This window comes from Chelmon rostratus, chromosome 6 (assembly GCF_017976325.1).
Source record: "Chelmon rostratus isolate fCheRos1 chromosome 6, fCheRos1.pri, whole genome shotgun sequence".
Taxonomy (NCBI): domain Eukaryota; kingdom Metazoa; phylum Chordata; class Actinopteri; order Chaetodontiformes; family Chaetodontidae; genus Chelmon; species Chelmon rostratus.
Window position 1 is genome coordinate 7,845,490 of NC_055663.1, and position 15,627 is coordinate 7,861,116.

The window sequence follows — 15,627 nt, forward strand, 5'->3', positions numbered from 1 at the left end:
TGGATCAGCTGCTGATTAGCGGATTGTTTCCAGCTTATAACTCTGATTGTCCTGCTCCATCTCTTAAAATGTTGTACTGATTGGCTGGAGCTGCTATGGCACTCACTGATATTGATTTCTGGATATTTTTAAAAAGGTGAAGGGGAATTACCCCGACAGAAAGTCCTGTCCACTCCTCATGTTTGCCTCTGCTGCACTGGCTTGTGCCTGACAATGTATTTAGATATGAGCACCCTTTCACTTTAACAAAAATAAAATCCTTATTTTTTTTTAACATTCAACCACTTAATTTCCCATGAGTCTTAGCCATAGTAGTCCTGTGAAAGACTCATCAGAGCTGTCGGAGCTAGGGCAAGAAAAACATTCTTTGTTCCCTTGTTTGGTTTGGAGGATTTTAATGATAAGATGGCATCATCGTGCGTAGACGAGGTTTCACACAGGTGTGAAAAGGTGAAGGATCCTGGGAAACCGAGTCTATGTGGTCTCAGCCACCATTTTGAGTGGGCATGGGCCCGTCGTGTCGTCTCTCAACCCTCTCTGTGTCTTCACTGAACACAGATAGTATTCTGCCAGCAGTGCAGCGAATCACTTCTTGTCTTTACAGCCACATAAATCTCAGCAAGTCCCCTGGGAGACAATACACACACACACACACACACACACACACAGAGGCAAACGTGCATACACAAAGAGAGAGCGATAACCCGTCTTCACTGCACGCCCACATACTGATGCCGTTGCCAATGGCAATCCTGATCCGTCACAAGAGTCACCTTGTGTGATTATCACCATTCTATATTCCCATATTCCCATTTGTGGTGTGTGTGTGTGTGTGTGTGTGTGTGTGTGTGTGTGTGTGTGTGTGTTTAACGGTATTTCAACCTCATGTGTCTGTGATCATAAACCCATCAACATCTTCATTGTGTGAGTTTATGCACAACTCAATAGTACACACGCATACACACACACACACACAAAGAATAAAATTTGACATTTGTTTGTTTTTACACTGATTTGATTGTGTTAGTTTAATATGCATCACGTGGACTATATGATCTTAAATTATGAGGCAATAACATTTTATACTTTTATTCTATTACATTATTATCTCCAAATCAGAGCGAAGTCAATTATTTTCAATCGATCAATCAGGTCATTAATTCAGAGTGGTGCTGTTTCTTACCAAGACACACACAGGGCTGCACTGACAGCAGGCTGGTCTGAACAATTGGAAATAGTGAAAATATAGATGGAGGCTACACTGTCTAAAGGTCATGAGTGCTAATAAACAGAGCTTGTCCGGCGATACACGAGATATCCAGCTAACATCGGCTGTAGCAAGTCAGTGGGGGAATGTTGGACTTTGTCTCCAACTCCTAAACAGCACTCCCTGAGCTGGGGTCAGAGGCCGAGTATGTTTTTGTGGTGGATTCAGATTTGAGGAAGGAAGAATTTGTTGTTTTATTTGTGTTTTGCACAGTATCCCAGCTTTTTTGGAATCAGGGTTGTGCAATTTGTTCTAATTTTAGTTTGCAGATAGAGTGATGTGCACATGCAAACAAGTCACACAACTCTTCTCATGAAAAAGAAATGCACACATAATAAACACACATAATGCATGGACATAATGCAGTTTCGCCTTCACTACCATCATGACCAGAAAAAGAGCCAGCCCAGTGTCAACGTTCAAACCAAACCAATCATCACATAGAATAATGATATGAGACGATTCAGAAAAATCCAGGATTAGGCTCAATCAGCAGTGTAGGAAGAGGCACGCCCTCACTTCTGTCCTTTTAAATCATAGATAAAATGAGATTACACTGATCAGTTACACTGATTTAAGCGAGCACAGCTCACAACTGACTGTCAAATTCTCCTAGCATTGTACTTTAATATCTGAGAGTATTTTCATTGTATACATCAGAGAATAGACAGAATGCAACACAATGAAGCAGGTAACTTCAGTTCCAAACAGAAACACCAGAACGGGCAAATGTAAAACAGGCAGCTGCGCTACCTCACGTACAGTAGTTATCCAACAACACCTACTGACATAATATTAAAACATAGTTTGGGCTGACATGCTGCCTCATTCATTGTTGAGAGGGCGCAGCCCATCGTAAGCTCCTGTTACCGTCTGAGGTAAGAATCGAGAGACAGGCAGAGGTAAGTTTGAACTGTGAATCAAACCTGAAACAGCTGAAGGCTGTTAACACTTAAAAAGGACAGGTGGTATGCCAAAAATAGCTTACCACCAATCCACCAATCAGAACAGAGGAGAGAGACAGAGAAAGGGCAAGAGAAATTTTGAAAACAGCTTAATATTTTAAACGTAACGTAAAAGGTAGAATAAAAGTTGAAGAGAAGCATAAATGTCTGTGTGTGTGTGTGTGAGAGAGAGAGAGAGAGAGAGAGAGAAAGAGGTTTGCATTGTGAATTAAACCTGAAAGAGCCCAAGTTTTGCATGTATTAACTGTTAGAGGGAACAGGGGTCTCAACTGCCTAAAATACCTTAACATCAATCCACCAATCAGAACAGAGGAACAAAAGGACAGAGGTTTAATTAGCTAATCAACATCAGCTGTGTGTACTGTGGCCTGAAAGTGCTGAGTCATTGAGACAGAGAAAGCAAGAGACCTGTCAAAGTTCCAGTCAAAGCAACACCAGCATTCAAACACTGTAGGTGATGGTAATGGAAGGTCAGTGTCAGCATCCTAAGACCGTGCGGAAGATGTTGATGCTTTTTTGTGGATAAAGTTAAAACGACCAAGACACACAGTAAAATGACCCATGCCATGCACGTCAGTTTTTTGTTAAGTTTCCCATTGTGTGTTGTCTTTGCCTGGTTTTTGTCACATCCTGTTTTATTTTGAAAGTTCATATTATGTGTCTTTGGCTTACTTTACTTCCTGTGTTTTCCGTCCCTGTGATTGTCTGATTGTTTCCACCTGTGTGTCATTAGCGATCCCTCCTTGTGTATTTAAGTCCTGGTCTTCCACCCTGTCCTTGTTGGGTCATTGTCTGTGCTACCTTGCTGTCTTGTCACCTTGCAGTATACCTTAGCCACAGCCACAGCCACAGCCATAGTCATAGTCACAGCCCTAGCCACGGCCATAGCCATAGCCCCATAGTGTTGTTGTTTTCTTGGTTCATGTCCGTGTCGTGTTTTAGGTAACTGTCTCCTTGGTTTGTGTTTGTCCTTTGTTTGCTACTGTCCCTGTAAGTTTGTTTCTTGTCTTTGTTCCTGTCCATGCCTTGTTTCATGTCAGTGTTCCACCGTCTTTAATGTTTGCCATAATCCCTCAGTGAGTGTTATTTTGTTGTGTTATCTTTGTTCATGTCCGGGTCTCTGTTAATGTCTGTGTTAACCTTCGGTTTGTCTACGTTCATGTCCGTGCCGTGTCCCCTGTGAGTTTTCCTTTTATTTTAATTTCTATTGCCTAGTTTTGTTGTTTTGGTTACTGCTAGTTATAGCCGATTTTCAGTTCTTTGTTAGATTGTTCTTTGGTTAGTTTTGGTAGTAGTGTTATTTTCCTCCGAGTTTTTAGGAAGTGATTTTTGTTTCTGTTGTTTTGTTAGTTAAGTTCAAGGTCTTTCATAGTTGTTTGTTTCTTCCTCCTACGGGAGCGTTTTCTGTTCTTCATTTTAGTCATTGCTAATTTGTTCATAGTCTTGTCCCTGTCTATAGTCCTGCCACATTTTGTGTTAGTGAGTTTCTTGTGTTGTCTTAGTCTTTTCCCCTGCTCTGTTGAGTTTGCGTGTTCTGTGTTCATTGTTTCCCTGTGTTTCCTTCGTTGCATGTATAGCCCTTGTCCATAGTGTGTGTTTAATCATAGTTCCCTTAGTTGTGTTTCTCTTTGTGTTTAATAAATTCAATTATTTGAACCAAGTGCTCTTGAGTCTGCATCTGGGTTCAACCCATAGCTCCCATAGTTCCCTGTAAATTCCACCTCCCTGACACACAGTCACAAAAGTCGCCACATTTGCCATCAGCAAGACACCTGAAGGGCTTTGAGGCAGAAAACTCAAAAACTGTTAATTCTTTTTGCTTCAACAGGCTGAAATAAGATAGATGTGTCAGCAGAGAGGGATCAGTGGGTGACATCGCTAAGGAGAACAATACACATTCATTATAAAAGGACTGAAAAAAGCAGGAAACAACTGATGTTTTTTTTAAGAATTCAATAAAGTTGAATCCAAGTTAGTTCAAAGTCTAATGTCTGGTTAAAAGTACAAATGACATCTGGAGCTGAAAGTCTGTTTATTAGGTTTGAAGAGGATTTGAAGATTGTTCCATTTGCTCCAATATTTCCAGCATTCACAACAAAAATGAAGAATTCTGTGCGAGAAGAGAGATAATGTAAACGCTGAATCAGCATTCACACTAATTGCAGTATCTAATTACACAATACATAATCCATAAACAGCAATAAAAGACAGAACATGCCATCAGAAACAATAAAATCAAAGAGCAAGGTCAGACAAAATCAATTAATACAATTTAATACAATATAATCATCATTTAATACAATATAATAAAAAATAACTGAATTGACAAAATGATAAAACCCTAAAATATAAAACTAAAATAATATTTTTAAAAAATGAGGATTAGACCAGGGGTCTTTCCCCTGGCGTGGTGGGCCACCGGCCAAAAGCAAACATCTATTGTATAATATTGTTAAGACGCAAAACTGTACGATGGTCCCGAGTTCCCTTAATTAACTGACTTCCTGCACAAAGTGTCACTCTGGCCCTCAGGCTCAGATTATGGAACAACAATGAATAATTAGGAATCCTAAATATTTAAGGAACACTTTTAACTCAGAACTGTAGATTAAAGCCCTGATTTAGGCTGTCACAACTGGCCTGGTTCGGTACGCTATAAGCAGAAGCTGATGTGCTAAAATGACTTCGCAAGTTTCAAAGTATTTCAGGTGATGATGAAGGTATCAGTTTCACTGAAGTGTCTTAAACCCCAAGTGAAACAATGGTGCTACTTCGCAGTGGGATCCTGCAGTACTGTTTTTCCTTTCTCACATAAAGCCCTGCAACGTTCTTGTTCCAACTTTGAGCTGCACACTATTCCCAAGCTGTTCGTTGCATGAGATGTAGCTGGCTTTATGCTCAAGATTTTAAATGATCTGCTCCATTGTTTTTCCACAGGAGCTTTTTATCTGGTTTGGTGTTTTGTAATGCCAACAAATGCAGATGGAAATCTACCTTTCATGAGCACAATACTGGAGGAAGTGTTACATTAAGATCAGGCCACTAGCTACACGGCTGTGCTATTACACATTCCCCTTGACGTTTTTGAACAGTGTTTCTTCTGTTATCATGTGACTAAAATAATCCTCAATAATTCATGATGTTCTTATAATGTATTCAAATCATCACTTCAGGTGTTGTTGACATGATTGAAAGGTCCTCTCCTGGTGCTGTATGCCCTGCTCTCCTCTCCTCTCCTTCCTGGAGTCTCTATAGCAGCTATATGTATGCTGCTGGATGAGTCCCAGAGCTCATTACAGTCTCACTAATTGCAACCCAGTGGCGTAACGGTCAACTCATTCAGCTAACCCCTGTGTGTGTGTGTGTGTGTGTGTGTGTGTGTGTGTGTGTGTGTGTGTGTGTGTGTGTGTGTGTGTGTGTGTGTGTGTGTGTGTGTGTGTCGGGGGGGTTTATGTGTGAGTGCACAGTGAAAGACGTGTTCCCCCTCCTGTGTCTTTGCTGCTGTAAATATATATACTGTACCTGCTTGTGTGTGGTTTTGTTGTATGAGTGCATGTGTGCCCACCCTCGACTGCGTTAAAGCCTTTCAGCCATGCACACGGCACGGCTAGCTCCAATATTGTACAGGTAGTACAAGCTGAAGCGAGGGAGACTTTTACAGACCGTTAAAAATTAGAGGTCACTGCACAACATCTCAGTTTCAGGCCCGGTTTCTTGAGCCTGCATGAGCTTTTCTCCAGCACCATCCCAAGAACAAACATTTCTTTTTGTACACACAATATCAGGATCTGACCTATCACAATCCAACAAGAAGACATTTGTGGGAAAAATGGATAAAGACTCTTCTATTTTAGTGATGCCATGGTCATTCCTTAAATATCACTCTCAACCAAATATTAGACTTTGAGCACCACGACTGTGAAAGTGATAGTACACTGTATGGTGAAAAGTATGTGGAGGGATGTTTTGTGTATTTTATTTATGCACCTGAATGAAAGCAAATATCTGGCCTACTAATGAGACTGAGCTGTCATGATTACAGCCTGACACTGTGTTCATGGTAGCTGATTTCTCGTTAGGAAAGGGAGGTTTGTTTGTTTTGTTTTTTTTTCTATTTTGCGTAACTGATCAGTAGTGAGTGACATGTCCACCCCTGTGACACCCTTTCATCCCACATGGAAGTTGTAATGGTTGCCAGGAGCAGTTAATGTTTGTCAAAACAATCAAAGGAAGGTGTTGATTTCAGAGTTGTTCTGTCTTTAAGTTGACGTACCATGACCTGTGCTGCTGCACCCATCATTTCCATTTCTCTTTCAAATTACCTCCGCCATTTTTTCATGAATATTGCTTGCTGCTATTTAGGAAGATAATGTTCCCACTCTTAATCCCACACAAACGTCTGTGAAACGCAAACAAAAATTACATTTCAAAGTCAAAGCTAAAATAGAATAAAAACTAATTGAAAATTCAAAACTATCATAACCTTGCCCCAGACTCATAAAACATGCTCCTGCTGTTTTCCTGCAGGGACCTGAGCTGAATACAGTTTGTTGTTCATCCTGAGACCCAGACTAATTACTACATTTTAGTAGTGTTATACGGGGGCGTAGCAGAAATATGTGTCACCCAAAGCTTGGTCCTAACCTCATTATTAAATATTAACTGTGCTTTGGATTAGTTTTGGCCTCTCTGGACTTCTGGAGGCTTGTTTTCTGCTTTCACTCAGCAATCAAAAAAAGTATCTGACAGCCGTCTAAAGGTATTAGGCTTCTTTTTTAATCGTTTTGCTGGACAAAAAGTGAATTTAGGTCAAATTCATGCCTTTTCACTAGACCACTGACTCAGTTATAAATTATAATATTAGTCCTGATATCTACATTCTGTCTCTATTTGATCAACTGTCATAATTGCTACAATTCACTGTATTGGGTGTTGAGTCATTTTGTACGAAATGTACGAAATTTGTGGACCATGAGCAACATTTTTAACATCAAACTAAAGGAAAGCCTGACGTGAAAACATTAGACTTAAGCATAATATTTTACCCAAACCACATTTGGGATAGTTTGACCCTTGCGGTGAATTCCAGTGTAAGGTTTTCAAGCAAGGCTAACACATCACACATCAGTCAGACTTGGTGCTGATGTGAGAATTGAAATTAAATTTAGAAATCCTACTCAGGATTCTCAGGCTACACAGTCCAGCCATATACAGCCATCCAGCTCATATGGTATGAATAAAAGATGAAAAAACAATGTCACAGGGTTAAATAGCTGTGGTGTCTATGCCTACCTGAAAGAGAGAGAGAGATGAAGCCTGGGTTTGTGATTGATATGAATATATGCCAGTGGTTACAAAGAGTTGCTGATGATGCAGCAGCAGCATCTTTCAGAGACAGCGCTAGACGCCCCACAGCACGCCGCGGGGACGGTTGGAGCTGACAGCCAATGAGCTTCTTCTCTGCCCTGCACATATTTACCTTCAAAGCTGTAGCGGACACACCGCAGGAGGAGGGTGCACTGCTGACTGTGATGGATTATGGTATTTTTCAGTGATGGATGTGTGGAACTGGACCAGTACTGGTTGTTACATGCTGGGGTGCCACTGTCGATGCAACGTGAACATGGAGAAATGCAGCATTGTACCTCCCTCAGTTTGTGTGGTCAGATACATTTTGAGCCTCTCCACTGTGTTCACACCAAACAGCCCAACATCGTGCCCAAGACAACGACAACAACAAAGGTTTCAGGAAAAGAGCAACAGAAGCAGCTAAGGGAGTGTGTTAGAAGCCATTTTAACAGACGGTGAAGGTTAGAGTTCCTCCAACAAGCTCCACCCTGACACCAGTTATATAGAAAAGGTGACCTCCAGATGACAGAAAGGCAGCCGACCAGAGAATGAAAGGGCTTTTCAACGAGGCAACAAAGTCACAATCACATAGAAAGCATCAGTCAATGTTGCAGACACGTTTCTTTTGTCTTAATGAAGCTGTCAGATGTGTCGGTGCAGAAAATGTCCTGCGGTACGACAGCAGCTCTTTGTGCAGTAGATCGACGTGAACCGTGGTGTTCATCTATGAATCTGGCCAGCGGTGACAGGAGAGAAGGTCATGACAGGGGACTCAAACCAGCAGTCTGTTGAGCTGGTCCAGTAATGAGGAGGCAGCCATCACTTCCTGCTTGAGTTAGTCTGTTGATGGAGTTTGCAGTGAGCGCGGGCCCCCCTTTTGGGTTAAATGGATTGCAGGTTGTCCTTGGGATTATGGTGATTATGGTGATTTGGATTTGGAAGCAGCAACCTCTCCCACCAAACCCGCCTACCTGAACATTTCCACCAGGTGTATGCATCCATTGATATTGGGCCTCATGCAAGACTGCTTTTTGGAAGCTGCTAACCCAATTAAAGACTAATTCTGCCACCTACCCCCACACCAAATTCTATTTCTTTAAATATTTATCAGTTTTCACAATCCACATGAACCACTGTTGACATCAGCATAAACAACTGCACACTGCTTAAATATGGCACAGCTGATTCGCCTGTTACTCTGTTAGTTATTTCCTTCCTCCAAAAAAGAAGTGAAGATCACCGGTAGCCAATGTCAGGAGTTAAAAACAAAATTATTCCTGACTTGTTAACTGCATGCCAAAATACTCACAGCACACAAGGTTGAGTTGCCTCTTAAGTATCATATGACTGGCTACTGACAAGGAGAAAAGCAATGAACCCTTAGGAACCCATACAGAGTGCAGATTTGAGGGCTGGCTTCGATTCTCCTCAGCTCTGTCACCCAGTTGGGTTGCTGAAGCCTCGACTGAACATTTTAGTTGACACGCTGCTCAAGTTAGGAAAGTATGAAGTGATCTTAATACTAATACGGCCCTGCAGGGGTTGCTCAGAGGCAAACACACTGAACACTGCTCATCTCAGTAGCATGAGCTTATTAACACATATTTGTGGAACTTGATAAGTTGAGTTTAAATGAAAAACCTTCAGACAGACAAATGAGAGACCTGGATGATAGTTATAGTGGAAGCATGACATATACACACTTCACACGCACACTTACAGTAAGATCAATTTTCCCATATACAAGACAGTGCAAATTACAACATATTCTCACAGTCTAATGTTAGCACACACACATTTGACACACTTGCTGGCACACACACAACGTGTAGTGATATATTGTGTGTGTGTGTATTATTGCTGACAGGTGAATGCCCCCTCTCTCTGTCTGTGTTAATGACGAAATTAACCCTGGCTATTTGTAACTGCACTAATTAGCCTGCATGGTACACACACACACACACACACACACACACACACACACAGCAGCATAGGTATACTCTGAGGACTCCCCTCCAGACGCTCTCTCTCTCACACACATACATGCAGTATGCGTTCATGCCAATGTTATTACAGTATCATAATACAGTGAGACAGATGCATTCACACACAATGACACAGAATGACAAACACACACACACTTATAGAAACAAATGAAGCATCTAACCTTGCACCCGTAATTATTTATATAATATTCCCTCAGTCACTCTATGTTATGAAATTTCATATGCAGTATGAGCTGTTTCTAGCTTCTGAAAATAACATTTTACAGTTTCTAACCTACTCTAACTTCTCTGTGCTGAGTTGGCTTTTTCAAAGCTCCTCACGCAGCTTTCTATACTGACATGCAGCTCAGCACAACAGCTAATTGCACATCCAAAATGCACTAATGGAAGCGAAACACTTCACACACCTCTCAGGAGCTACAACACTGCCAACATTCATCTCACAACAGCAACACTTTGTCACCCATTACACAATGACCTAAAACAACGCTAATGACCAGCAGCATTAATCACCAAAGTACCGGGAAGACGCTGGCATGGTTTGGTCTCCCCTGTCCAATATTTAAACGTCCAATTTGTAATGTTGTCTTTACAATATGACTTAGCTTTTTTGATTGGATATTTTTCTCAACCAACCAAGCACTTTGCGGGTGCTGTCGGCTCCTCCCGGCTACCTCACCTGGGCTCAATCCTCAGGGGGTCTCCGCTGCAATGTGTGCCCCTGTCTGATTCCCCTGTTCTGGTGGTTAGCCCTCAAGCCTGGGAGCCCGCATCAATCAGCTCACTGGCTGCTGTGTTGTGGTGTTTCCTGTGCTTTCAAACTCTCTGGTCATTGCAATCATCTGCCACTCACCCAAACTTAACCCTGTTTTTCTCTCTGGCCTATCTGAATTTCTTACCCGGCTCTGCTCCATCTCTCCATCCATCCTGCTCCTGGGTGGTTTCAACATCCTCATTGACTCCACGGACTGTAAAATGCCCGCTGAATTTCTGGACATGCTTAAATGCTTTGATGTCACTACATCGGTCAGTGAATCAGTTTCTCCATCCATAGCCATGGGCACATCCTCGACCTAATCTGCTCCGCTAGTATCACCATCAACCACCTCTCCAGCTCTGACCCCATCATCTCCGACCAGCTACTGTATTATCATGGACACTGACATCCCCATCCCAGAATCCAAACACAAGCACATCATCACTTTCCGTGATATCAAGTCCAACTGTCCCTCACCCAAGTCTGCCTGCCTCACTGAAAAACAATCCACCGTCACCCCCTCTCTGAGCCCCTCCACACCAGACTTGATCCACCTCCACAATGACCCACTATCCTCCTCTCTCGATCAGCTTGCCCCCCTCAAAACAGAAGTGTCTCTTTCACCCATACTGCTCCCTGGTGCACCCCCAAGCTCTGATGGAATCTAGAGAAGACCTCAAAACAGTGACAAATCTGAAATCCTCATCATCGGCCCCAAATCCCTCATCAGACCCTGCCATGATTTTCCCTCTGCATCAACGGGTCCACTGTTTCCACACACATCCATAACCTGAGTGTCATCTTTGATCAGATCCCCTCCTTTGAACACCACCTTCACTACAATACGAGAAACTACCTTTTTTCCTTCCTACCTTTTTTAACAAAGTGAACTGTAAAAACACTGAGGTTAGCTGGTGGTTGATTCAGTGTTCATGTTCAGTTCATGAATCATGAAAGATGTGCTCATTGAATGCATTTTTGTGCCTGCCCTCATTTAGTTTTTATTTTTATTGAGTTTTTATTTTGAGAAACAAGTATGTGAGATTTCTGCCTCCACCCCTTTACAATGAATGTGAATTTAGTGGTGCTGAGAGCATTGATGGCATTTCTAAAATTCAGTTGCAACATGTCTTTCCATTGTCCTGGACTGTCAACAGTTTTCTGTTTCTGGAATAGAAAGTTCCAATGAAAAGTCTTCACAGGGAACTGTTCGAACTGAGCCTTTAAGTGCAGTGCAAAGATTCATGGGAAGTAAACTGTGAATGATTATTGGGAAGCTTTTGTGGCTGTGTGCTAGCATGTGATTGTAATGGGTGTTCACTCAGTCCCTCTGTCTCCTTCTCTCTCAGACGTTCAGCACATTAAACGGAGGGACATTATTTTGAAGAGGGAGCTCGGAGAGGGAGCCTTTGGCAAGGTCTTCCTTGCTGAATGCTACAACCTGAGTCCCACCAAGGACAAGATGCTGGTGGCTGTAAAGGTAAGAGATAAAAGAGTGTGTGTGTGTGTGTCATTAGTCCCGTTATGGGGACATAAATCTTTTTACACAAGCACATCTTGGGGACAAAACATCCCCTTCACGGAAATCCTTAAATTTTAGGGTGAAGACTTGGGTTAAGGTTAGGTTAAGGTTAGTGGTGATGGTCATTGTTAGGTTAGTCCCCAGCAGGGATGAAAACATGACTGTGCGTGCGTTTGCAAATGCTGGCAGCTGCCTTTATGTGGAGCAGAGAGAATAGCATTGTGTGGAAATGCATCCAGCCGATGGAACAAGCGTGTTCCAGCCGGCAGCAACAGTCAGTCGCATCTCAGAGAGAGACGCTGACAAGCTGTTTGATCACTCTCACGCACATAGGCACACAGCTGCTGTGTGTCTTGATGATGCATCATTCACTTTGACCCGACTTTGACTTATATAGTCCTAAACACCAGCGTCAAGCCATTGAAGCTGCTCTTTAGTCGAGCCACCCTGTATTAGAGCTGCTCATGACGCTGGAAATGTAAAGATGTTTTTGTGATAAAGTTAGATTGAAGCTAATATTGAATTTTCTATTGATATAATTTCATTTCACCCACATTTAAGCCAGTAGATACAGCCTTCAATCTGTCAAAGCAATAAAAGGGAAAGAATGAACCGCATAATGATTCTAGGATTAGATTTTGAATCCTATTTTAATTAAAGATTTACATTTGTATGTTGATACAAATGTAACAACAACTTCTGCAAGAATGAAATGCATAAAAACCTTTTTCAGAATTATTTGCATTTGGGCTAATAACTAATGCAGTTTTCACAGGTTGTTTGTGTTTCTATTGGCAGAATGGAAACACAAACAAGTCAAAATCCAGGCTGTAATTGCGTAATTTACAATTCTTAACTAAACTACTGTCGTACTTACGCAGTGGCTCAGTGCTTTCTGCCAGTCCTTTAACGTTCGGTTCATAACTTGACAAGGCCAACCTAATCACAAGGCCAACCTAATGCAGTCAGTGAGGTGTGTGTCAGTGAGGCAGCTCCTCTACTTGGATGTTATCAGCTTCAACTCCGAAAAAGTAATTTTACAAAGATAAGTAGGCCCACAGTAGGCCCTGGCTTTCAGTGCACAGGATGACTGAAGACAAAACGTGTCGCTGTTTAAGACCCCAGGAGTCACCATCTTTTGACCTTGCTTTCAGTGCAATGTCATTCTGAAGATCAGTCTTCCCCGTGTCAACTCCAGCTGGCAAACTGAACACTTCCTTGGATTTTTCTGCTACCCACACCACGTTGATGGGTGCCAAGGGGTTTGAAATAAAGGAGCAGACGTTCTCCATCTTTTCCAGCTCTTGGGATCCTCTGTCAAATTCAGCAGACGTCTTGTTCAGTTGGACACTGCCGTGCTCCGGCTGGAAAGCTTCCTGGCCGCCATCGTGCGGACGATGGAAAATGCAAGTCTGTTTGTTCTGTAGCTGGCTGTTCGACATCCTGACCTTGAAGGAGCTCACAGGAGTTCAACATATGTGATGGGCCTCTCTCTCTCCCTTGCTGGTCACAGTTGAGCATGGCTTTTTTCGCTGTCAGGTCAGGTTGGAACCTGAGGTCCGACAGCCCTGTATCAATTGACAGTTCTGGATAATTAGTGATGTTTCTCGTTGACATAAATTGTCTGATTTCCGCCCACAAATCCATGAAGTGCTGCAGCACCTTACCCCAACTTAGCCTCATTGCATTTGCATGGAGGTGCAGGTCTCTGTAGAAAAGCTTCAGCTCCTCATGTGCTCATTTAAATAAATAGTCTGTGTTGGAGCGCATCAAATCAACCTCTTTAACAACCAGTGACATAGCATGTGAAAAGTCAACCAGAGCTTGTTGGTGGATCACACAGGAGTAATTTACAAAAGCAGCAAAGTCAGTGTCATTATGGCAGGGCAATGTTTTTGGAGCATTCCACAACTTTCCCAGTGTTTTGTTGCTCCTGTCCCAACCTGTTTTAACGTGTTTGATTAAGTGTCCCAGGAAAAGTCCCAGAAAGAAAACCATCAATCCAGTTTATGAGGTTAACTCTCTCAGTAAAGCTAATATATGGCTCATAAGACATAGATTGCATTATGAACATGACATAGGTTGAAGACAGAGGATCTCTTGTCAGTACAGGAGTGGTGATTAATGGAAACACGGCTGACACGTTGACCTGCAGCAGACAGGTCTTAGCCTTAGTGAGGATATTGAGGGATTACAGCTGCAGACTTTTTAATCCTGCTAAATTTATTGTCCATTACATGCAGGTTAGGGAACAAGGCTGTGTGTGTGTGTGTGTGTGTGTGTGTGTGTGTGTGTGTGTGTGTGTGTGTTTACATGTGTATATGCGTGAGAAAGACTTGTCTCAGAGTCCGTTTGTTTTCCAGCGCCATCACAGTTCAGTTGCAATCCAGTCCACAGCTACAGAAAGAAAGACAACTCAAACGTCTGCTCCAGTTTTAGATCCCCACAAAGATCCACCAAGACAGCCAGCTCCGATTGGGAAATGGACATATGAACACGTTCCTGTTGACTCCAGAGACAAGACTTATGTTTTACCATGAGTTGTATATTGCAGTAATAATGAATGATAATCACACAGCACACCTGGACGTGGCACATCATTTGAGAATCACTGCCCTAGGGACCTCAAAAGAACTTGGTATTTCACTGGTGTGGGGAGCACACAAATCTGCACACTACAGTAAGAGAACTGGACCGTAACAGTAGGCCAGATGCAGGAGGGAGTGGTGGGATTTTGAGTAATACAGCAAACCTTAACCTCACTTGAAAAGTTGTTAGCTTTAACCCCAAAATGAAACCTAAAGGAGACCCCTCACTTAATTGTAATGAATTTTTTTTATTGTTTTTGTGGTCATGGGTTTACAAAGATACACGACACAGCTTGTACTGCTGGTGTGGCTGCAACCACAATGAGACATACCTGCAGATTTTCACATTACTTTTGCCTGTCGATAAATTCACAAATTGATCATCATGATGTTGTACTGGAAAATATGTACAACTGAATGGTGTTAAAATACACTGACATTTAGATGGACTAAATTACTCAAATTGGGGGTCTGCTTTCTGATGTCAGTGTAGTATTTTGCATCAGTAGATGCCCAGTGGTTTGGGCTTTCAGCAGCTGTTCATGTCCCATGTGAAACAAAAAGTCAGCATTGACTTGATCACGCAAGCCAAGAATCCATCTTGCCAAGCTTCAAGTTATGCTCTTATGGAAGAACCACAGTCATTCTGATCCAGTCAGGACTTACCGACGTGGTTTATATGTGACGACAGCTCGACTGCTCATTTGAAAACCACAATGGCAGCTCCTAAAGATGTTAGCAGAGATGCATATATCATCTGTTATAGCAGAGCTGGAGAGTATTTTGTCATTGAAAGAAGAGCAAAGAATGGCACTGAAGGCTTTTCTCAATGAAAACATGTTTTCATTCTTAGTTTCACTAATTGTGCTGTTTATGTTGCTCAGGGCGCAGCTATTGGTAATGAGGGTGGGACAATAGATGCTTTTTACATAAGGTCAGAGCACAGACAGCAGAACTCACTCACATAAATAAAAATCAATAAGTTGTCTTTGGCCCCATTTATACTCACTATATTCTCACGTCAGGAGAAGATCTAGATGTGATAAACAGCACTTTCATTTCCACTTAGCCTTATATATTTGTCTCTGCTGGCCAGATCACAAATCTGATTCCAATCTGCCTTGGTTTTCCCGCCTACATGTACATCAGGGTCAGTCCCCCTCCAATGCAGAG

At 42.2% G+C, this 15,627-nt stretch overlaps 1 protein-coding gene across 1 annotated transcript in view; it reads left to right on the top strand.

Moving 5' to 3' along the window:
* Nucleotides 1-15,627, top strand: part of LOC121607944 (NT-3 growth factor receptor-like) — a 211,173-nt gene that overhangs the window by 161,970 nt on the left and 33,576 nt on the right. Inside the window, exon 15 of the mRNA XM_041939009.1 lies at nucleotides 11,694-11,824. Within this exon, the coding sequence (XP_041794943.1) occupies nucleotides 11,694-11,824 (131 nt within the window). The remainder of the gene's footprint in view (nucleotides 1-11,693; nucleotides 11,825-15,627) is intronic.